Source organism: Scyliorhinus torazame, chromosome 16, assembly GCF_047496885.1.
Source record: "Scyliorhinus torazame isolate Kashiwa2021f chromosome 16, sScyTor2.1, whole genome shotgun sequence".
NCBI classification, from domain to species: Eukaryota; Metazoa; Chordata; class Chondrichthyes; order Carcharhiniformes; family Scyliorhinidae; genus Scyliorhinus; species Scyliorhinus torazame.
In genome coordinates, this window is record NC_092722.1 from 133,594,455 (window position 1) to 133,618,490 (window position 24,036).

At 44.6% G+C, this 24,036-nt stretch overlaps 1 protein-coding gene across 2 annotated transcripts; it reads right to left on the bottom strand.

Annotated features, from left to right (window-relative positions):
- Window positions 1–937: 937 nt before the first annotated feature.
- On the bottom strand, window positions 938–23,284 carry ccnj (cyclin J). 2 transcript variants are annotated; one of them, XM_072479100.1, is made up of 6 exons: window positions 22,788–22,976; window positions 22,553–22,655; window positions 20,228–20,438; window positions 10,063–10,362; window positions 4,158–4,317; window positions 938–4,067 (listed from the first exon to the last, which is right to left on the bottom strand). In XM_072479100.1, the coding sequence occupies exons 2-6, from the start codon at window positions 22,619–22,621 to the stop codon at window positions 3,665–3,667; spliced, it is 1,143 nt and encodes a 380-aa protein (XP_072335201.1). In that variant the 5' UTR covers window positions 22,622–22,655; window positions 22,788–22,976; the 3' UTR covers window positions 938–3,664. The 2 variants fall into 2 exon arrangements, with proteins under 2 accessions (XP_072335201.1, XP_072335202.1); XM_072479101.1 differs by lacking the exons at window positions 22,553–22,655; window positions 22,788–22,976 and adding an exon at window positions 23,007–23,284.
- Between the last annotated feature and the right edge of the window lie 752 nt (window positions 23,285–24,036).

The following is a 24,036-nucleotide window of genomic DNA, read 5'->3' on the forward strand; positions in this document are numbered from 1 at the left end:
GGAACGCTGGGGGGGGGGGGGGGGGGGGGGGTTCTTTCACCGGGGTTGCACTGAAAAGGGGTCTGGCCTGCGATCGGTGCCCACCGATCGGCGGGCCGGCCTCTCTGAAGGAGGACCTCTTTTCCTCCGCGCCCCGCAAGATCCATCCGACATCTTCTTGCGGGGCGGCCTCGGGGAGGACGGCAACCACGCATGCGCGGGTGACACCAGTTAGGCGGCGGATGATACGGCGCCAATGCCCGGTGCGCGCCGATGACGCTGCTTTAGCAACACGTGCGTGCCCCCCCAGAGTTACTCACAGCCCCGATCCTAGCCCATTTTCGGGCCCTGAATCGGTAGAGATCGGGGCCGTTTCGCGCCGTCGTGAATCTCGACGGCGTTCACGATAGCGTGGGCACTTAGTCGCGTGAGCGGAGAATCGCGCCCATTATTCTGCGAGCTGGGAAAACGAGGCTAAAAATGAATGCGGATATGCTTAATTTTGAGACAAATCTTTAAACCTACTTGCAGCAGATTAAATGGAGTTAGAGATGCAGTTTGCAGCAGAAGGAAATGGAGTTCAAGATGCAGTTTGGGAGATTTGAAGTCTCATCTGCTGTTCGGGTACACGGCGGGAGAATTCAGAATGTCCAATTCACCTAACAAGCACGTCTTTCGGGACTGGAGTAAACCCATGCAGACACGGGGAGAACTTGCAGACTTCCACATGTGAACCAAGCCGGGAATCGAACCTAGTCCCTGGTGCTATGAAGCAACAATGCGGAGTTGCCCATGACGCTTAGCTCTAATCCCTCCCAGTACTGTTGATGTGAACTAGGAAGGCTAGCAAGTGACTGAAGGCACAGGAAAATTAGCTATATTTTGGAACAACTCCCATTGAGCATACAATATTCAATTATTCAAATATTGGAAGATCAAAAGAACATGGGCAACAAGATTCAGAACAATTTCATTTATTTTTACATAGATATGAATTATCATTTCAGGATCTGGATATCAGACCCAAGTTATCGTGCAATTTGTAAGATAAAAGTACAAATACTTAATAATTTCTAGGTGGTGAAATATTTCAGGTTTTACAGTTTGTTGCTATGAGCAAACAGGCCTAAGCAGGATGAAAGTCTATAATGAAGAGAATTGTGCAACAATGCCTCCCAGTAAAAAGGAGGGGGATTGCAGGTTTAATTTGTGATTGTGTGACGATTAAAATTAATGTTGGATTAACATGTGAGTGATCGAAATTGGAGTGACTGTCACAAAAAAGAGAGAATAAATGGTAAATGACAAGATCCAGCAAATATCAGTAGAACTAGGAGCTAAAAAGGCCAGCAGGTACATAATGAGAGAGCTAAAGATTGAGGGTGAATGATTGAAGCAGTAGAAGTGAGGAATGCTACAAAAACAAGCAGTGAAAATTTGTGAAGGGATATGAGCAAGACACAACATATCCACAACACAAAAAGTAACAAAAAAATTGAACAGCAAAAAAAAAAAACCACAAAAACAGTATAACCATGATGGACACAGTGACAACACTTAAGAGCAACCCCACAGGCAAGAAAAGAGCAACCCCACAGGTAAGAAGAGAGGATATCTTGTAATTTCCTGTGACCAATAGCTCAGGAAATCCCCTAGTTTATCTTGAAACTGGTTTTATGTCTCCATTAAGAACAGCAGACAGAGGAAGCTCAGAGAGGCTTGTTAAATTTGTATGTAAATAAATAGTGAAATATTATTTCAAACGGTTCATTGACCTCTCAAATTGTTGGTTGCCCCACCACATTCTGATGTTCTGGGAAAGGGTGACACCATTTCATAGTGAAAAAAAGTTGGAAGTATGCAACAGATCCCTTCCACATCCTTGAGGAGACAGGTTTACATTTCAGATATAGACCTATTAGCTCTTACTTGTATTTTCCCTAATTCTTTCTAGGTGAAGATAGTTTGATGGATTTCTATCTTTTTCTTATGTAATCCCAGATCTCCAGAATATCTTTTTGAAGTCAGTTACGTTTGTATTAAGAAACTTTTATAAATTATTCAAAACAAATAATTTAGCCTTTGATCAGAAAATTCAAACACAACTGATGCAGATTTTACAACTGCTAGCCAGCTTCATTTTGATTAAATATTATATGCAATAAAGAATTTCAGACACAAATGCAGTCCCTTATATTACCTACAAGTGCTAGGTGGTTACTGGAAATTTGTTACAAGCATCAAATTTTTCAAATTCACTGTTTGCTGCTATTTCTTAACTTTTTACCATAAACAGATGTGGAAAAAGTCTACCAAAAAAATTGCAACTTTGTATGTGTGATAAAACTTCCAGACTGTATGATTCTGCAGGATGCCCAAATAACATTTATATATAGGTTATTTCAGACAGGAAAGAACAAAACCATGGAATAGAGATTTATATGGCATGTATCATTTTGTTTTTTTAATCAAATTAAAACTAGTTTTATTCCCAAGTTATATACAATCTCTTAATTAGATGCCAACCCAACTAAAATTAGACATTTTGAACATCTTGAAAGAATCTAGTGGATCAAGTTCTCCATTTTGGGATTGGCGCTATGCCTTATAAACTAGATTTACTCTGGACACATTCAAATGGAAGCAGCATTGCACCCTGAATAAAGGATCACATTTGTGTCATTAATTTCTTTGTGCAAGTGCAAGGGAAATAGTGCTTACTCTTTGAAAGCCTTATGCAAAAACAATATTAATTTATTAAAAATAACCAATTTTTAAACAGAGAAAGCATTTTTAATGCTGTTTTAGTAATAGGAACTTTCCGAACCATCTACAGAAAATAGGAGGGGTGAAGGTTAAATGGATGATTAATTAAAAGCAAAAGCAGAGTTTTTAAATGCAAGTGTCTTTGGAGTTTCTAACAGTCCAAAGGAGATCGATATACATTTCATACACAAAAAAAAAGTGCTGATTTATAAACACATTTATGAACACCTGAAAAACAGAAGGAGATTGCTATTGTAATCCTATTAGTGCAAATGTATTGTACAAATATAAATTACGCAGAAATGAGAAATAAAAATGTTGATCAGCTACTTGAGAAATAAATGGGGCATAACTGTTCTTGCATTGCAGCTATACATTTTTCAGTCTGTGGTTATACAGATACAATTAAAATATTATAACTAATGAGGTAGTTACCAATTATTGAACATGGTTACCCTGGTAAAAAGTAAAAGATAATATTGCACAATGAGCAGTCAATTTGTTAACTCTTGGATCAGAAATAATGACAAAGCCAGAAAATGCTATTAAAATTGTTGCCATTAGTCATGGTTTAGTATTCAAGGTATACAAATGAGGGAAGCATTAATAAACTGACTGCAACCTTAAGCAATTCCTGAGATAAAAGCATCGAAGCCTCCCAAACTAGCTGTTCCTATTAAATCGGTCAGCCTTTCATAATCCCATTTAGTCTGTTCAGGTAAAATACATCTGCAAGCATTTAGGGACATACTAATATTTCTGTAAATATTAGTACCCAATAAGCCCCAACACCTACCATTGTGGTTTTGTTGCTTCTCTCATTCTCAAGATGTAGGGAAAAAAAACTGTTTCAAAATATAAAGTCACTCCTACAATTTTTTGCTTTTTAATACCATGTTCTTGTAATTAGTTTTCATGCTTAATGGCCATTGACTGGGTAGCTCCGGCTATAAGGAATATTAATACACGATTTACCTTCGATAGTGGTTGCTAATGTCATGGCATTAGCTTGTATGGATCCATGAGTTGCATGATTAATTTGGAGATTGGAAGGGCAAGCTGGTATTGCGTATCTTGTTGCCTGGCCAGATTGACTGCTCTGCTGTTGATGCAAACACTGCAGATGCGAACACTGCAACAGATGGGAATGCATTGGATATTGGCATGGTGAAGTCTGCTGTTCAGTCCGGGTTTTGGAGCAAGCTAGAGGACGAGTAAAGAAAGTGGTCTGTCCAATCTGCTGAATGGATTGTTCATTTCTCGGTTCTCCTTTCTGTTCACCTTTCTGCTTGTTGGCTTCTTTGACATCATTGTCATGAGCACTACAAATCAACAATGCCAAAAATATTACACAGAAATGACCAAGTGCAGCAACCACGAGTAAAGAAACACCTGACACAAATTTAACTTACATCAACAGACGTTCAATACAGGGCAACAGGGCATCCCATGCATAAGCAGTAATACGATGCAGTCGAACGGGCCATAAAGGAAAGAGTTTGAGAACAGCTCGCGATGCTGCTATGCAAGCAGCAGCAACTATTGAAGGAAAATAATTTAAAAAGCCATGATCTGTAAAGATAAAGCATAGAATAAATTGCAAACACACACATTTAAATTTACTGGTGCCTTATGAATTTACATCATGCGCATGAAGTATGGTTATAGACATATAGGGGGAGTTGGTGGCGTAGTGGTATTGTCACTGAACTAGTAAACCAGCAACCCAGGTTCAAATACTGTCAGATGGAGAAATTTGAATAAAATAAATAGGGAATTAAAAGTCAAAATAACGACCATGAAACCATTGCCAGTTGTCGTAGAAGCCCACCTGGTTCACTCAGATGTTCTCCCAGGTTATCGGAGGCCTTTGGGTGGTTGGGCTCTGGGAATGGTGGTACCCTGGCACGGTCACCTGGTGGGGTGAGGAAGCGACCAGAGGCCATGCTGGGGGTATCAAGAGATCCGGGCAGCATTTTAAAATGGCACCCTCCCCTTGTTTGCATGGGTTTTGCCCCCACAACCCAAAGATGTGCAGGGTAGGAGGAATGGCTAAATTGCCCCTGGATGGAAAAAAATGAATTGGACACACAATTTTTTTTTTTTTTTTTAATTTGTTTTTTTTTTAATTTTTTAAAATGGCACCCCGATCTCTTCTTGCACTGACAAATGTTTTATTAAAGTTTTTCCAATCAGCATTTTTACATAACAAAAATAGAAATACAGATAGTTAGTAATTAAAAAACAACAATAAAAAAGCCCAAAGCTTACAATAAAACTACTTGCAAAAACAGAATTAAAATTTTTTTTTTTTTTTTTTAAAAACAACAGAACAAGGTGAGTTTAGTCTCCATGCCCAACTCACATTATATCAACAGTACGTAGCCCCCCCCCCCCCCCCCCCCCCCCGGATGCTGCTGCCACTTACTGCTCCCCTAGAAAGTCAAGGAAAGGTTGCTGCCACCGGGAGAACCCCATCAAGGACCCCCTCAAGGCAAACTTTATTCGCTCCAGGCGGAGGAACCCAACCATGTCACTAACCCAGGGGGTCCTCCACATTAACAAGATCAGTCTCCAGGCTACCAGGGAGGCAAAGGCCAGTACCTCGGCCTCTTTCGCTTCCTGCATTCCCGGATCCTCCACCACCCCAAATATCACTACCGCTGGGCTTGCCTTCACCAGAGCGTCCAAAACCCTAGACATCACCCTTGCAAACCCCTGCCAGAATCCTTTAAGCGCCTAGCATGCCCAAAACATATGGGCATGATTCGCTGGACTTCCTGCACACCTCGGGCATCCGTCCTCCACCACAAAAAACCTACTCACTCTTGCCGCCGTTTATATGCGCCCGATACACCACCCCGTAACAGCCTCCCCGAAAAGGCGCCGGAATGTGGCGACTAGGGGCTTTTCACAGTAACTTCATTTGAAGCCCACTTGTGACAATAAGCTATTTTCATTCATTAAACTGGATTAATCAGAGCCTGCCCAGGACATCGGTCCACAGGCCCTCACCCAGCTCCTTCTCCCACTTATCCTTCAACTCCCCTACTGAGGCTTCCTCTACCTCCTGCAGCTCGTGATATAGGTCAGACACCTTCCCCTCCCCTACCCAGAAGCCAGACACCACCCTATCCTGGATCCTACGTGGAGGCAGCCGCGGGAATGTCCCCACCTGTTTTCTAAGGAAATCCCAAACCTGAAGGTACCGGAACGCATTCCCGGGGGCAGGCCGAACCTCTCCTCCAGCGCCTGCATGCTGGGGAAAACCCCGACTATAAACAGGTCCCCCATCCTCCTAATACCTGCCCTATAACAACCTTGGTACCCCCTATCCAACCTACCCGGAGCAAATCTGTGGTTATTCCATATCGGGGTCACACAGAGGCCCCCTCCTCTCCCCAGTGTCTCCTCCACTATCCCCAGATCCTCAGTGCTGCCGTCACCACCGGACTTGTGGTGTATCGCGCCGGCGAGAACGGCAGCGGAGCCGTAACAAGTGCCCCTAGAAGATGCCGCCTCCAACCCCCCACCTCCATCCATTTCCTGATCATGGCCACATTGGCCGCCCAGTAATAACTGCATAAGTTCAGCAGAGCCAGTTCCCCCCCCCCCCCACCCCACCAGCTACGCTCCAAGAATACACTTTTGACTCGCGGGGTTTTATTCGCCCACACAAATCCCATAACAATCCTATTCACCCGCTTAAAGGAGGACTTAGGGACGAAAATGGGGAGGCACTGAAATACGAAGAGGAACCAGAGGAGAACCGTCATCTTCACCCGTCCCGCCAAGGAAAGTGGGAGCATATCACACCTTTTAAACTCTCCCTCCATCTGCTCCACTAGCCGGGTTAAGTTGAGCCTGTGCAGAGCATCCCAGTTCCTGGCCACTTACATCCCCAAGTACTGAAAGCTCCTCTCCACTATCTTGAGCTCCCTCAGTCTCTCCTCCATGTGAAAATAGATAAGTCACCTGGGCCAGATGGGATTTATCCTAGGATTCTCTGGGAAGCTAGGGAGGAGATTGCTGAGCCTTTGGCCTTGATCTTTAAGTCATCTTTGTCTACAGAAATAGTGCCAGAAGACTGGAGGATAGCAAATGTTGTCCCCTTGTTCAAAAAGGGGAGTAGAGATAACCCCGGTAACTATAGACCAGTGAGCCTTACTTCTGTTGTGGGAAAAATCTTGGAAAGGTTTATAAGAGATAGGATGTATAATCATCTGGAAAGGAATAATTTGATTAGAGATAGTCAACACGGTTTTGTGAAGGGTAGGTTGTGCCTCACAAACCTTATTGAGTTCTTTGAGAAGGTGACCAAACAGGTGGACTAGGGTAAAGCAGTTGATGTGGTGTATATGGATTTCAGTAAAGCGTTTGATAAGGTTCCCCACGGTAGGCTACTGCAGAAAATACAGAGGCATGGGATTCAGGGTGATTTAGCAGTTTGGATCAGAAATTGGCTAGCTGGAAGAAGACAAAGGGTGCTGGTTGATCGGAAATGTTCAGACTGGAGTCCAGTTACTAGTGGTGTACCACAAGGATCTGTTTTAGGGCCACTGCTGTTTGTCATTTTTATAAATGACCTGGAGGAGGGAATAGAAGGATGGGTGAGTAAATTTGCAGATGACACGAAAGTCAGTGGAGTTGTGGACAGTGCGGAAGGATGTTACAAGTTACAGAGGGACATAGATAAGCTGCAGCGCTGGGCTGAGAGGTGGCAAATGGAGTTTAATGCAGAAAAGTGTGAGGGGATTCATTTTGGAAGGAATAACAGGCAGACTGAGTACTGGGCTAATGGTAAGATTCTTGGCAGTGTGGAGGAGCAGAGAGATCTCGGTGTCCATGTACATAGATCCCTGAAAGTTGCCACCCAGGTTGAGAGGGTTGTTAAGAAGCCGTACGGTGTGTTAGCTTTTATTGGTAGAGGAATTGAGTTTAGGAGCCATGAGGTCATGTTGCAGCTATACAACACTCTGGTGCGGCCGCATTTGGAGTATTGCGTGCAATCCTGGTCGCCGCATTATAGGAAGGATGTGGAAGCATTGGAAAGGGTGCAGAGGAGATTTACCAGAATGTTGCCTGGTATGGAGGGAAGATCTTATGAGGAAAGGCTGAGGGACTTGAGGCTGTTTTAGTTAGAGAGAAGAAGGTTAAGAGGTGACTTAATTGAGGCATACAAGATGACCAGAGGATTGGATAGGGTGGACAGCGAGAGCCTTTTTCCTCGGACGGTGATGTCTAGCACGAGGAGATATACCTTTAGGGGAGATAGATACAAGACAGATGTCAGAGGTAGGTTCTTTACTCAGAGAGTAGTAAGGGTGTGGAATGCCCCATCCCCTCCAACGTGTCCGAAATATACAACAGCAGGTCATCCGCGTAGAGGGAGACCCGGTGCTCCTCCCCTCCGCGCACCAGCCCCCTCCAATCCCCCGAAGTCCTGAGCGCAATGGCCAACGGCTCAATTGCCAGGGCAAACAGCAACGGGGACAGGGGACACCCTGTCTCGTCCCCCGGTGCAGCCTGAAATATTCCGACCTTAGCCGGTTTGTGGACACACTCGCTACAGGGGCCTGATACAGCAGCTTGACCCACCCTATAAATCCCTCCCCAAATCTAAACCTGCCTGGCGCCTCCCACAGATACTTCCACTCCACCCTGTCAAAGGCCTTCTCCGCGTCCATCGCAGCCACCCCCCCCCCCCTCCCCTCCCCCCCTCCGAGGGCATCATGATAATATTCATGAGCCTCCTCACGTTAGTGTTCAGCTGCCTGCCCTTAACAAAATCAGTCTGGTCCTCCCCAATCACTCCCGGGACACAGTCCTCTATTCTGGTGGACAGAATTTTTGCCACCAGCTTGGCATCCACATTCAGGAGCGATATCGGCCTGTAGGACCCATACTGAAGCGGATCCTTCTCCTTCTTCAGGATAAGCGAGATCAATGCCTGCGTCATTGTCAGAGGGAGGGTCCCTTCCTCCTTTGCCTCATTGAAGGGTCTCATCAGGAGCGGGCTCAGCAGCTCCGAGAATTTCTAATAAAATTCTGCAGGGAAGCCGTCTGGGCCCGGGACCTTGCCCGTCTGCATGCCTGCCAGCCCCCTGACTACCTCCTCAAACTCAATCGGGGGCCCCAGTCCCTCCACCCGCTCTGCTTCCACCCTTGGGAACCTCAACCGGTTCATGAACCGCCTCATCCCTTCCCCCTCCCCGGGGGGTTCCGACTCGTATAACCTCCCGTAGAACTCCCTGGACTTTATTAACCCTCTCTGGGCTCAGCACCATGTTGCCTTCCCTATCGCGCACCCCCCAAATCTCTTCCTACACTGATGAGCTCAGCTAGTCACTGCAGGAAGAGAGAGTGCGACCTCGGCCGGGCTTTCTTGACCGAGACCAGAAAAAAAAAACGAGTCCCGTTTGATGGCAGGGTCGTTCAGTGCTGTGAAGGATTTATATACCCAAAATAGGATGTCTTTGAAGTGAGACTTAAACTTAGAACCTTCAGACTAATGAGGGGAGAGCATCCAACATCTGACTGACAGGACATTTCTCAATAGCATTTATTTCTCCAGCAGCTTACTTCAGACATTAGAAAAAAGGTAAGTGTGGAGACAAGCAGATTGTATTGAAGGACAAAATCCACTACCTTTATCATTGTCACACTTTAGCTCCAATGTTTAGTGCATATAGGGTGCAGCCGACAACTCAGCAAGCACATTTCAATAGTACCTCCAAACCTTGTAACCAGAAAACATCATAGAAACCACTGCCAGGATCTCCTTCTACTTGGATATTTATTACTGTTCCCTTATCAAGGCTTGGTCAAAGGGAGGCACGGTGGCACAGTGGTTAGCATTTCTGCCTACGGTGCTGAGGACCCGGGTTTGATCCTGGCCCACTGTCCGTGTGGAGTTTGCACATTCTCCCAGTGTCTGCGTGGGTTTCACCCCACGACCCAAAGTGGTGCAGGTAGGTGGATTGATCACACTAAATTGCCCCTTAAATTGGAAAAAAATAATTGGGTACTTAAACTTATGTTAAAGAAAATATATATATTTTTAAAAATCAATGCTTGGTTCAAATCTTGGGAAGTTCCTACTTAATTTGAGGCATTCCTTAAAATGAATGAGATGGAAATGCTCCCTAGCAGCTTCAGAAGAGAGGGGAGGGGCAAATAGGAATAACTTCCAGCAGCATCGTAGAAGATTGGGGTTCGGCATACTACAGGAATCCCCTAAAAATTCTGTATTAATAGAAAGTGGAAGGAAGGAATGTTTGCTTTCGATTAAGTAGTATACATTTTGATAATAAATACCTTGTAAAGACACTTCTAGAAAGTAGGCAGAATATTTTTCTGTATATAACTTGGTCTTCTCCAAATAAACCATAGGTCTTCCATCATGAAGATCGGTTTCATGTACAGCAACAGAGAGGTAGTAGTCAATAAAGTGGGCAGCAGTGGGCAGGCAGAGGTTCCACTGAAAAGATTCTAGTAGAAAGAGTTCCATGTGCAACAAGCTCTGTTTGTTTATCACCAAGTTCATACTTGTCATACAACTGAGACTATTGAGTTGTTCAAGTTTAGGTACATGGTCTTCTTTATCCTCAAACTTGCCTGATTTAATAACGAAACAAAAATGTTCACGTTAATCATATTTACAGTAACTTTAAGGCAGACTAATAGCAGAAATTTAATTACACAAAATGGCAGAGTTCACTTTAACCTTACGGCTTTCAAAATATGAGAAACAGACGGTTCAGTTTTAAGCAAAAGTTGTCTTCATGTCACAAAATAAAGTTATAATTTGTCAAAACTATAGTGATTAAAGTAATGAAATAGCGGGGTTGCAGTTAGATTTGTAGCCATGTAAAATGGCTGCGTTCCGTTTAATCTGGCCAAAACCCAGTTTAAAATGGCTAACCCGAAAGACTGCTGGGAAAAGCAGCCAAGAAGACACAGACAGGCAGCTGCAGACAGGTTCGCATATTCAGCTCTGGGAACGTAGCCCAGATCGATACTCAGGGCTATCAACAGCCCATCAACCCAGGTATCCGCAGTTGCATTCAGGACTGTTTACACCTAATCTACTCAGACATCCACAGTTAAATCGGCTATCCCCGGGAACAATTGCAACATATTAGCAATTGAATACCGGGCCAGACCTGTCGGCGCCTGCAGTGGCCGAAACAAAGACAGGTGAGCGACCACCCCCCGATCGAGGAATCGCCTCACCATTGGACACATCGACCCCAGAGACTGGGGACAGAATCCAATCACTTGGGACTCAGGGTCAAGGGCCGCCCCGGGAGGCGGGAAGCCCCTGGGCCCTATAAAAGTAAAGGTCCAAGTTCAGATCTCTCTCTCTTCTTCGCCTGCTCAAGACCTTCACAAGACCAGCCACTGTAAGTGTGAATCCAATGATCGCTATCCGGTAGAGACACCTAGCCACCGACCTGTAGCAGCCTTTTGAATCCCGCGGGCCAGATTTGATTGGACAAGCCATTCGTTTCCCTGACCTGGTGGGCTCTTCCTAATAAGTATTGGCCAGTAGTGATAGGTTTGTTATATAGAAAGTAGTATTAGGGTATTAATATTGCTTGTTGTATATAATAAATGACCGTTTTAATCCTTACTAAGCGGTGTGCTGTGTTATTAATCATAACCTGAACTTGAACCACGTGGCGGTATCATAAAGATACCTGGCGACTCATGAGCAAAGGTGACCTAAACAGAGCAAATAGACTAAAGCTAGAAAGAGCAACAGATTTCCATTTGCTAATGCCAAATGATTGTTATTTGAAGTCATTCAAGAGGTTTTTGTTGACTATCTTGTAATAATGCTCCCAGAAAGTAGGCAGAGTATTTTGTGCGTGTAACTTAGTCTTCAAACAAACTGTAGGCTCATCCATTATGGAAGTTCAGATTCATAAGTTCCAGCACAATCACAGATTTGCAATTCTAACCTGCTTTCTTCATTGGACAGATACTCTTCACGTCATGCTGCTTTCCTCACATTCTAGAAAGTTGTACTTGCATCCATAAATGAAACATCCCAAGCCCCTTCCCCACTCCCATCGATACCAATGAAGAGACATCTGAATACACTCCCCCCACCTATCAATAGTATTTTTATGCTAAAAGGGAGATTAAACAAAATGGTGGTGGGCAGTACTCACTAATATTTAGAAAAAGAGTAAGAGCAGAGTTCAGGTCATCAACATTGATATAGATAAATAACTAAAGTAGTTCTGGCTGGAGTGACAATTAAGAAGTGCTTTTAAACAATGGGTGAGAAAATATTAGAGTAGAAGGACAGGTTTAAGGTTTCTTGCACAAAGATGCATTTTATACTAATTAAGAGAAAACAATATGGATTTGTTGGCAGATGTGTATAACTAACTTGAGTCTTTTTTAATAGGAGGTAACAGAGGGCTGATGACTGACGTTTGTGAAAGTTTTGGATTGCCTCTTTTATTCATGAGAAAACCGAGGAATGAATTAGGTCACGTGATTCTGCTGAAAACAAGCCTGGGAAGCTTGGTTACCATGGAGGAGGGGTATAGACTTATTGGGAGCGAGGTGCAAAACGTTCACAAAAGGAAGAACAGCTTGGTTAACCTGGGTGCCAGCCTGGCACAAGCACTGCCAGGGTGCCTGCATGGCATTTTACCCACACCAGCGTTTGGCTTGGGGGTGCCCTGCCGGTATGTGGAAAGGTGTTGGGAGCTCCTCCGTGCAGGATATTTGGCTAAGTGCGACCTTTGTGGAGTGTTTTCTGCCAGGGGCTGGTAAAAGAGCCGTTAGATAGCAGGGTCGCTCCTGGCACTTGTAATGACCCCTCGATTGCCGCCTAGAACAGACTCTTTTTTTTTTTTTTTTTTTAAATGAAATCTCACCGGTTAGGTGGGGTTATGAGGATAGGGCAGGGCAGCGGGCCTAGGTAGGATGCGCTTTAGGAGGGTTGGTGCAGACTCAATGGACTAAATGGCCTCCTTTTCCACGAAAGGGATTCCATGATTTCTGAAAGAGGTGCAAGAACAGAGACACCTCAGAGTATATAGGGAAAAGGAGGTTAGCGTAGTGATGATGTTAGTGGATCGTAATCCAGAGGACCAGACTAATGTCCTGGATACACAAACTCAAATCCCACCATGGTAACTAGTGGATTTGGAATGTAATTAATAAAAATTCTGGAATTAGTTTCATGTTCACCATTACGAAGACCATCATCGATTGTTGTAAAGCCCACCTGGTTCACCGATAGAAAGGAAACTAGTCATCATTGCCCCTTCTGACCCACAGCAATGACCTAGCAAGCCATTCAGTTAAAGGGCAATTAGGAATGGGCAATAAATGCCAAACTTACAGGTAACACCTACCACGATGAAATAATTTTAAAAAAATGTGTGCATAGATCATTGAAGGTGGCAGGGAAAGTTGACAGTGGTTAAAAAAGCACATGGAATCCTAAACTTTATAAATAGAGGCATAGGAAGTGCAAATATCACAAGAGGCTGAAAACACAATTTACGGCAGTGAAGTTTCCCAGGTTTTCCCTACTCACCACCTGCCAATGATGTGACGTACCAGAGGCCTTTCACTCAGAAGCTTCTGGGAGTGTCTAGCCCATCTGACTCATGACCAAACCAGCTCCAGCCCCAGAGAGACTCATGACCGAACCAGCTCCAGCCCAGAGGTCAAGGAAGGTGGCATGGTGGCGCCACCACAAAAAGCACCTGGAGTGCAGGCTGGGGCCCTCCAGCTCTTGGCCCTCAGGAGGACACTCACCAAGGTCATCATGGAAATAAATCTCACTATTTCAACCTCTCTATGGTTCCCGGCTCAAAGATTTCTTCATGAAGTGCCGCTGAGACAATGTCAGTGTTCCACTAAAAGCACACTCAAGCTTCCTCCATGTGCACTCTGCAAGGCTGCCAGCTGGTTGGCATTCCTGCAATGTTAGAACGCATGCATGTGCCTCCTTGGTAATGAGGACTTCTCCCACAATGGTCAGGGCCTCCACTCAATCCAGTCAATGTCTGATCTCAGCGAGCCCAGCGGCTAGACCCTTAAGAAAAGTGCATCTGCTTCTGGTGACACTGAACTTCAGGGTTCTCCCCTAACTTAATTATAACTGGTCTCTGCTGCATTCTGTAGCCTCTACACAGACATCATCAGCCAGGTCCTCAAGGTATTCCTTGTCCCAGAGGAGCCAACCATGTGGTCATGTGCTCCCTCAAAAGATCAGGTATCTGGGAGCAGCAAGATTGAAGCCATCATGAAGACTCTCTGGGAACCAAGCACACACCTGCACTTTGTATGATCACAGACTAGCTGAACAGAGGGACAGGAAGCTCTTGCATTTTATAAAGGGGACTCCTTGAAGCCATGGGATCGGAGTGCCATGGGAATGTAGATAATGGCTTCATGGAAAGCCTTCAATCTGGGCAAGTCCCATGGTTCTCGCAACCTGGCTAGCCTGATTCTGGTGTGTGCCCTTGCAAACTGTGCATCGGTCACCTCCTTGACGCATTTATGATCGGAAGCCTGCAAGATGCTGCAAAGGTCATGGAATCCCTACCAGTGCAGAATGAGGCCATTCGGCCCATCGGGTCTACACAGACTCTTCAAATGAGCATTCTACCCATGTCCACTCCCACATCCAACCTGCCCCATCCCCGTAACCCCATAATCTAACCCAACCTGCACATTAAGGGGCAATTTAGCATGAACAATCCACCCTCCTCTTTGGACTGTGGGAGGAAGCCGCAGCACCCGGAGGAACATTTTACTCAGTGACCCAAGGCTGAAATTGAACCAAGGTCCCTGGTGCTGTGAGGCAGCAGTGCTAACCACGGACTTCTTTCAGTGCTCCACCAGTGGCACAGTCATATAAAAGCTGAGGGCAGCTGTGACTTTCAAAGCCTCAGGCATCAGATGCCCTCCCAAGTCCATGTGGTGCCAACTCCTGGAGAAGGTTGCCCAAGTGAGCTATTCTGTTTTTGTACCGGCCAAGGCTTCTCCGACCTGGTTCTCCATCATCTTTTGGAAGGTCAAGTACTGTGGAAGCTGCCTCGAAGCAGCTATACTCTGGGGTCCCTCCTGTGGCAGTGGAGCAGACTCAGCCACCCTTACTCCTCATGGTTCGGCTTCCGGAGAGCCAGGCATCTCCACTGTCTTCCCTCTCGTGCTACTCACTGCAAGGGAAGAAAGAGAGTGAACAGTGAGGAATCACCTCCATGGGTTGACCTTTTGTATATCCACCCTCTCGGAGCGTATTGCGATGGTCACTGACTACTGTGCCAGCCATCATATTGGGAACATTTCCTTTACAGTCTCCCAGAATGGACAAGACCTCACACCACCCTTTGCCCACTCAAGAGTGGCCACAGCTTTGGAAACCTTCCGGTCTCCCAAGCTCTCATGCAAGGTACAGGCAACTGCCCCTTGGGTCACTAAGGCCCTGTATACCTACCAATATCAAGGGTGGAGGGGCCCATTAGGATACCGCAGCACCTATGCCAGATGGAGCAGGGTGCTCCACTGAGCCTTTGCCTTTTGTCAGGGAGGGTGTATAATGCATAATGGTACTGGAAAACTAGACACAATAGAGAGGCCAGTATGTAAGCTGATAATTAGAGGTATGTGGACACAATAGGCTCAGCTGTCAAAGTAAAGGAATGTTAATAGACTAGTGGCTCAATGATCTGGTAGGCAAGGGTGTGCTCACTGCATGGCATTTAATGGATCCTTCAGGCACCCACCTCTCAGGTTTCCTTTTCCAGGGTCAGAGCCCTTCAAGAAGGCAGAGACCAATCAGCTGTAGATTTTAGCCACCAGATAAATTAGCTTCAAAAGTAGCTTTCTTTCCCTCTCAGTAAGGGATCTTCCCACCGCCTCCCCTGGTGCCCCAAGTAGCAGAGTCTCCTCTGGCCGCCCGAACACACCGGCAACATGTCCGGTGCCCTCTCTCCCCTGGTTGTCATTGGTGACCCATGGCAAACTGCATACTCACTTCCAAACTCCCCTCAGAAGTGAGCTTGCCAGTTTTCAAAGAGCTTTCGTGAAGCACGCTGATGTGACATCATGCCACCCTGGGCAGACTTTCCAACGTGGCAGGGAGGAAAGAGAGAGAGATTCCTTCAGGAAGGCCTGCTAATGATATTTAAGGAATTCAAACGGGGCTCCCATGCATCAGCTTTCCCTCCGCCCAATGTGCTCAAGGGCGCCTGGCTTCCTTGTTGGAATGGAGGCGCATCTGGAGTGATGTCCAAGAAGCCCCGCCATCCTCTGGCTTTGGCACAAATGTCCACAATTGCCTCCACCATGGAGTGCACGTCCTGCACCAGGGCATAAGTCTTGTACCAAGATCTCCACTGTGTCCGCCACCCTCAATATGTTGACCTGACTGTCTCGAGTGCCAGCACAATCTCCTCCAACAAAGGCATTGGGACACCTCCATTTGGCTTTTCAATCCAAGGAGTGTAGCTGACATCCCTGCCTTGTGTTCCCAGCTTTGCTTTTAGAACTCCAGCAAATGAGGCACCACTGAGTCCAGGGGCACATTACCTGACTGGGCCTCTGGGCTCCAGAGTCTCCCAGTGCCTGCTCCCTGGGCCATCTCGGCCTACGTCTGCATGGATCAGGGTGAAGTGCTCATTAGATTGTGACCCTGAGGCCTTGTGTCACTGCGCTGGTGGAGGGTGCAGGAGAAAGCAGTGACAAATCTTCAATCTTCAAGTCAGAAAATGGAGCTGGTGTCTGGGATGGACTCTTTTGCCTGGCTGCTGGAGGCACTGACTGCAAAAGGAGGGAAATATCATTAGTGCATGGCAGCAGCATTCAGATAGAAGAGACAGGAGACAGGGATCATGCTACATTGTTGCGATGGATGATGAGTGTCCCGGGTCCTCACTCAACTTAATTTTTAAGCACCCACCTTGCACTCTGTGCAGGAGTGTAGTCCCCCTTCCTGGTCAGCTGGGGGGGGGGGGGGGGGGGGGGGGGGTTCTCTCCCTCAAATTGAGGAGATTTTAAAACTCTGGCATCACTTCCTATGTGGCACTTTTCCCATCTGTTCTCATGCAGGACAAGTGTAAGCAGACCTCAAGCCAGGGAAGATGATGAGGAGACAAGCCACAAAGGAGATAGTGGTGTGTGGAAGAGGGAGTGGTGGTGCCCCTCAAGGTGGCAATGAGTAAGCTCCCTGTGAGTGTGAGTGTGCAAGTGGAGAGTGCCGAGAAGAGCGATTTACCCTAGCTGAATGGAGATAATTGATCCCCTTGTGGCACTGGATGCCCGTCCTCCTCAGTGCTGCCACTGCCTCCCATGGAGGGTTGGTGACCTTGCTAGTGTGCCCCCCCCCGCCCAAAAATCTGCCAACGCTGCTGGCAGACGACTCACTGGTTTCAGTCTAAAACAACACTTAGCCAAAAAGAAAAAATGTCACTCATAAGAGTTCAAAAGTAAGGAAGTTACGATGAATTACTTTGCCTCAACTCAAGTATGGTCTGTCTAATTCTTCACACTGCGCTACACTTTAGAATAGATGTGAACACTTTAGAGATGACGCAGAAAAAATTTAGCAGAATGGGTCAAGAAATAAGAAAGTTCAATGACGTGGATATATTGGAGAAGTTGAATTTGTTCTGCTTGGAGAAAAGGGGGAAAGAGAGATTTGTTCAACAGGAGAACGAGAAAACACCAAGCAAAAGAACCAAAGGCAACATGAGGATTAAAATGAGTGGCTAAGATCAGAAATGCACTGCCTGAGAGAGTGTGGTGAAGGTAGATTCAACTGAATCAGGTCTACAAAATTATCAGGGGCATAGACAGAGTGGATAGTCAGAGGCTTTTCCCCAGGGTAGAGGGGTCAATTACTAGGGGGCATAGGTTTAAGGTGAGAGGGGCAAGGTTTAGAGTAGATGTACGAGGCAAGTTTTTTTACGCAGAGGGTAGTGGGTGCCTGGAACTCGCTACCGGAGGAGGTGGTGGAAGCAGGGACGATAGTGACATTTAAGGGGCATCTTGACAAATACATGAATAGGATGGGAATAGAGGGATACGGACCCAGGAACTGTAGAAGATAGTAGTTTAGTTGGGCAGCATGGTCGGCACGGGCTTGGAGGGCCGAAGGGCCTGTTCCTGTGCTGTACATTTCTTTGTTCTTTGAATAAGCACCTGGGGAGAACAGAATTTGCAGGACGAGGGGAAAGGGACTAACCGAGTTGCTCTTGGACAGCTGGCATGAGCACCATGAGTCAAATGGCCTCCTTTTGTGCTACAATTATTCGGTGATTCTAATACACAAAGAGTGCAAGAAATATGGGGCTGGATTTAGTTGGCCTGGTAGGGGTCTCAGTCACCAACTGGATAACTGGCAGGGAATCCCCGTTGGTTCGGGGGGCGGGCGGAGAAATGGTATAGAGTGCCTTTTAAAGTCATTCCCTTCCAGATTCAGGACCCTAGCAGCAGAAGTCCTGCCTGCCAAGAGTTATTGGTCAGAGGCCAGCAGTACCACCTGGAGTGGTTACAGCTATAGGCAATGCACCAAACTGGGGTCCAGGATCAATGAGGGACTCAAAAGGAGAGTGATGGTGGGATGGAGGATTGTGGAGAAGTAATGGCAGTGGAAAGAGGGGTGGTGGTGCAGGTCAGAGGAAAATGGCACAGGGTTGGCTTTAAGCATTCCTCCTATCCCAATGCTTTGTCCCCCTAACAGGCAAGTTCCCGACAAACCAGATAGGGCTGACCTTCAGGAGGTGCAGGAAAGGTGTGCAGCGCTCATCAAATCCCTGAGCCATAACTGAATTGCAAAGGGCTGAGGGATAATCAATATCAATTAAATCATTAAGGAGCCTAATTGACATCACGCTGTTGGGAGTCCAATATACCTGGAACAGCCCCTCCTACCCTCTGACTTTCAGGGGGAGGGGGAAGATTTTGCTGTAGCTGGGAACCTGGTGAAAGTCTCTTGCGATTAACTGAGCCTGAGTGCCATGGATCCCACGAGGATGGGCTGTAACATATCCAGCCTCTGGTCAGTGTTGGGAGTAAAATATTCTAGTTGTAAAGTTTATTTAGAAATAATAAGGAAACTAGGGGTAAGAGTAGAAGATTTATTGATTAGAAAAATAAACACTGGTTAGATATGGGAAAGCAATCAGTAAGGACCCTGGTTAGAAAGCAGCAATAGAGAGCTCTTTAAAATAGATGCGGGTAATGTTGCAAATTCATACAAGATTTGTTGAATAATTTCTTGGTCAGTCATTACACTGGGAGATGAGAATACATCAGAACTAATAAAAAATTAACATCAGCACGAACTAATAAAAAATTAACATAAGCAAACAGTATATGGAAAAAAAATACTAACACTAGAAACTGAAATTCCCAGGATAGCTGGAACCTTCCAAAACACTTCAGGAATTGTCCCTTTAGACTGGAATGCTGTAAATATAACTTCATTAGTTCAGAAAAAGGCAGTAGAAAGAAACAAATGTTTTACGGATAATTCAGTACAGAGACTGAGCTGATTAGGAGTGACAATATGATGTCGTCTATCAAACTTGATTTGCTAATATACTACATAAATATGCACCAAATTTAAAATTTTATTCAATTTAAAGGTTTCAACCATGAGCACTTCAAGAAGCACAGGTGAAAGGGAGGGCATTAAGCCATAAAAAATATACACAAATATATCATCATGATTATTGATATATGATAACTAGTGTGTTGGTGACCTGGATCTTGACAGGACTGGAGTTCCTACAGTTTACTAGCATGGTCTAGGTGCATCTGAAGGTATATGGCACTGGAAAGGGTTACTCTTATGGCCTACAAGAGCTAGCTGAATAGAATGTACATTGCAACACCCTCAATTTCAGAACATTAGAAGTAATACAAGATAACTAAACCAATTATGGAACAGGTTTTTAAAATCCATGTTGCTATACTTTTATAATAATTTATTCTGGGGTATTGAGTTTCTGGAGAACAATTCCATATTGTAATCAATCTTCAAGCACAAACAGCCAGAGTGATTGCCAGTAGAATGGTTGATATGGAGGACCGTGTTGGCTGATCAATTCACATAGCTGCATGTACAAACACTCTTGCAGCAGGGTTTATTAGGTAGCAATCAGGATCAATGAACCAGACCTCTTGACTGTGGAACCCATGGTTAGCTTTGAGGTCATTTCCCGGATTGGCTCCAAAACCTTCTTGATGCTTTTATCCACTTTGAAAGCTAATCTTGCCTACTCACACTCTGCAGGCACATTGCTCATTTTGGCAGCACTTTCCTTCAGAAGTCAATTAGTTCTTAATATAGGGTTATTGTAGCACACAATATAATCAAAGCTGGTATCTGAAAGATACGTTTTTGGAGTTTGTAACAACAATATTGCAAAGTGTGGATCAAAAATGAAAACAGAAAAAAAAAATTACATTCATTCAAGAAATACAACGCACTTACTTGCCAAAAGTAAACATGAGAGTGCCACCAGATGCAAGTGCTGAATAGAAATATCATAACGGTCCATAAATAAATCTAGAAGGTAAACAGCAAGGTGCCGAGCAGTGGGACAAAGATGAAAATGATTGCTGATGATTGCAAGAAGATCTGCAAAGTAACGTCTGGTGTTCAGCTGAGGAGAGTTGCTTTTGTAGGGAGGTAGTCTCAGCTCCTGAGTGAAGTGAAATAAGAGCATACCTTTAAGGAGCAACACTGATATATCTATCACAAAAAACCTGAAGACCACAGTTCTGAAATACATGGACTGGTCAATGTGGAAAGGAGCTACTTATTGCATCAGAGTTGTTTTGACCAGGAAATTAGTATTTGAATGTAATGTTCTAATTTTTCCTCGAGACGATGTCTCAACCAGCTGAGAATAGTTAGGGAGAAAACATTATTGGATTGGGGGGGGGGGAGGGGGGGGTCTTGCTCTACCAGAAATGAAAAATCGCTTATTATCACAAGTGGGCTTCAAATTAAGTTACTGTGAAAAACCCTAGTCGCCACATTCCGGCGCCTGTTCGGAGAGGCTGGTACAGGAATTGAACCGTGCTGCTGGCCTGCCTTGGTCTGCTTTCAAAGCCAGCATAAACTGTGCCAATGGCAGTAGTGAGGATGCTACAATTTGTCTTAGCACCCAAAAATATATGGGAAGGAAAATGGGAGAAAAATATCAGCGAGGGTTCCAGGTAACCCCCGATAGCTGTTGGAAATCTGTGCGTGGTTACTTCCCAAGCATAGGATTAAATGTGACTATGATGCCATGTGTGACTGAATAGTCTGCATTGTCTAGATTCAGGCTTAAACAAATTCCACTTGGGCAAGTGATCAGGGATGGGCAACTCTGGCTTTCGGAGAAAGGAAGAAAATGGGGAAAAAAATGCCATGTCAGATGTACAGAGAAGGAAAAACGAAGATCTTCCCTTTTCAAAAGGGAGGCAGAAATTACCTCATGTTTGAGCTCTTGAGAATAGGGAAACACATGAATTAATCTCAAATATCCAGATACGTACTACGTTCAAAGTTACCAAGTATTATACAGGTAGTAGCCAGCACCATTAAAACTAATTTGCCCCAGAATTATGCAGCATCGGCATCCATCCACCATTCAGCCCATCATCAAGTCTGTGCTAGCTCCTTTGGAGAGCATTTCAGTAACTTACTCCCCTGCTCTTTCCCTATATGCCTTAAACAGTTTTCTCCTTCAAAGGCTACTATTAAATTGGTTACAATCTGATGATTAAAGTTGAAATTGAACTTCCAAGAGTTGGGAATAGGTTAATTATCACCATTCACTTTGCAACAGCATCAGCTGCAAGCACTGCACTCAACAAAAGCAAATTTTCAGATGCATCAGTACAGCAAATACACAAAAGAAATGGGAACCAATACAACGCAAGGAAACAAATGGAAGACTAAAGAATTTATTGCATCAGGTATATAAGTTACCATTTTCTCAACACCCAAGTAACAAATATCTAGTTGCAATATTTACAGTTCTATCCCTAGTCATAAGCGTAGATCCCAGAATGTGCCACAAATGTAAACTTTTTGTACTCATGGTCTTCATACCAAGACCCCCTTTTCAAAACTAGATTCAGTTTTGCCATTTAAAAATTTGTGTGAATAGCCATATAAATTACAAAGATTGATTGATTAAGATTTTTTTAAAAAAAACAAATTAACGTGAAGAATTATATAAACATCATTCTTGAATTAGTACAGGACTGTCCAAAAGTAGAAAGTTTCTTCACAACAGTAGCACCAACTGAATGTGGATGAGCTATTCCACTATGTGAAATATAACATTTGCAAACAAGTCCTGAATCTAGCCCAACTCTTCCAAATTCATCTCAAATCATTAGAGATTTACTTTTAACGGTCAAATACTTACCTTTCGGTGGTTGACAAGGCTAAAACAAGTATCAATACGATAAAAAGTACACAACACTTATAATATTATGCATAGAATTGTCTGCTACATTGGGTTCAAATTACCTAAACCAAACGTACAGCAACAGCAGGTTATGCTGCCTTAAGAACATTTTCAACTTTTAAAAAACGCAGCCAACTATCTAGATCATGCGGACAGGTACACTAACTGGGAGAAGAAATCGGGTATATTTAATAAAAGCGCTTTCAGTTAAGAATCGCTTAAGTCAGCCTGTCCACAACTCTACCTTGAGGGTCTGGGGAGGGCTTTGTCCCTACTCTCACAAGAGGAGCGTGCAGGGATGCTGTCTGGAGTTTAACAGCCTGTACGTTTGTTTACATGAGATGTACCTTGATGCGAAGTGCCTGATGGATATCGGCGACCACTTGTCCTTTCCACCACTCCTCCTCCAGCTCCATCAGACGCAGCCACGCGAAGTTAAACTATTTGTTTCTGGAAGAGACAAGGCAAATGCCTAACCAAACCTGCCGTTCAGTATTTGGACTGAACAGGTCACAAACCTCTCCCGTCCTTATCAACCCCACAAATTAACGCTAATCAATTGTTCACATTCACCGGACAAACCTGACATCTACTGATGAGAAAGGTTCGACCTCGCTAATGGCCAGTTTCAATTGCGATTGCAAAAACATTGTGCACAGCGCAGCTGAAAGTTATTTTGTGTGTGTGTGTGTTTGTGTTGACAGAAAAGCAGATCTTCGATCGCAAAAATTCACTTTAGGATCTGGATGTAAATTACAAAAAAACTGCAACAGGAAGTGTTGAGTCCAGAGCAACGCGTACCTATTCATTGGGGACACAAACACTTCCGGGATCACAAGTATCAGCAACAGCCTGACTTGTAGTTTTACCATCTCCGGGAGCTGAAAGATTAGGAAGTGTACTCTCTTTTTGTAGACGATTGCTTTTAAGCGGAGGCATCCTTTTTAAAACAAAGTCGTCTTTCAAGTTGTTCATCTCTTGAGTTGCTTTTCTCGTTCACATCAGAGACGGCGTGTATAATGTTACAATTGTTTCTCTATCCGTATTGATTCCGAAAGCCTCAACCTCTCGCAGTCAACGCAGGGAAACAAGGGAGAGCGACTGCCTCACTGTATCCTCACTGCTCTGTCCCACCTCCTGCTTATGGGTGGATGCGAAATCCCTGCTTATTCTTGGGATAGGGGACACTGTTGCTTTGTCCCAGCTTCCTTCCTTCCAGTTGTGTGGCCTGGCATTCACCATTTGGCAACTCCTAACCTCCTGGTCACAGCTTGCTGCTTTGCTCAGGTGGGATGTCAGACCCGAATAAAAAGACAGGACGGAAATTCTGAACTAAATTGGGATTCAGAGGAATGGCAAGAAAATAAAGAGAGTTAAATCGAAAGAAAACCAGGACAAAGATTTGCCAGGATAGAACGAGATAATGCAGCGCGATAAAAACAAGAAATCAACAAGTGAATTAAAATAAACACAAAGTTGTTGGAGTTGAGCGTGGCGGCTCTATATATAAAACACTCAATGGCAGAATTTTAGAAAATAAGCTTGGAAATAAATGAAAATTAAGAGGTGGTTTCAAGGCAGCCAGTGAAGTTGATAATCCCAAAGTCAAACCGCAGATGTGATTATTGTTTTAGTCACTCCTGTTTTTATTTTAGTTAACTTTTACTTGTTTATATTGCTTCGGAATTTTTTGAAGTATGTGTATTTATGCCAATCCTCTTTATATCCCTCTAATTTGGACATTGCTACTCTGCCTTTCACTCTTTTATCTTCGATATTTTCCTGGCTGTCTCTATGCTGAGCCCTCTGTCCATCTTCATCGCTATCAATG

What these genes read in the sequence shown, in the direction of transcription:
- ccnj (XM_072479100.1), bottom strand. Translation starts at nt 22,621, where the DNA reads ATGGAGCTGGAGGAGGAGTGGTGGAAAGGACAAGTGGTCGCCGATATC. An exon ending in CTCATGTTTACTTTTGGCAA is followed by an intron (nt 10,363 to 20,227) that starts GTAAGTGCGTTG and finishes TTATTAAATCAG; the next exon opens with GCAAGTTTGAGGATAAAGAA. An exon ending in TCTAGAAGTGTCTTTACAAG is followed by an intron (nt 4,318 to 10,062) that starts GTATTTATTATC and finishes TTATCTTTACAG; the next exon opens with ATCATGGCTTTTTAAATTAT.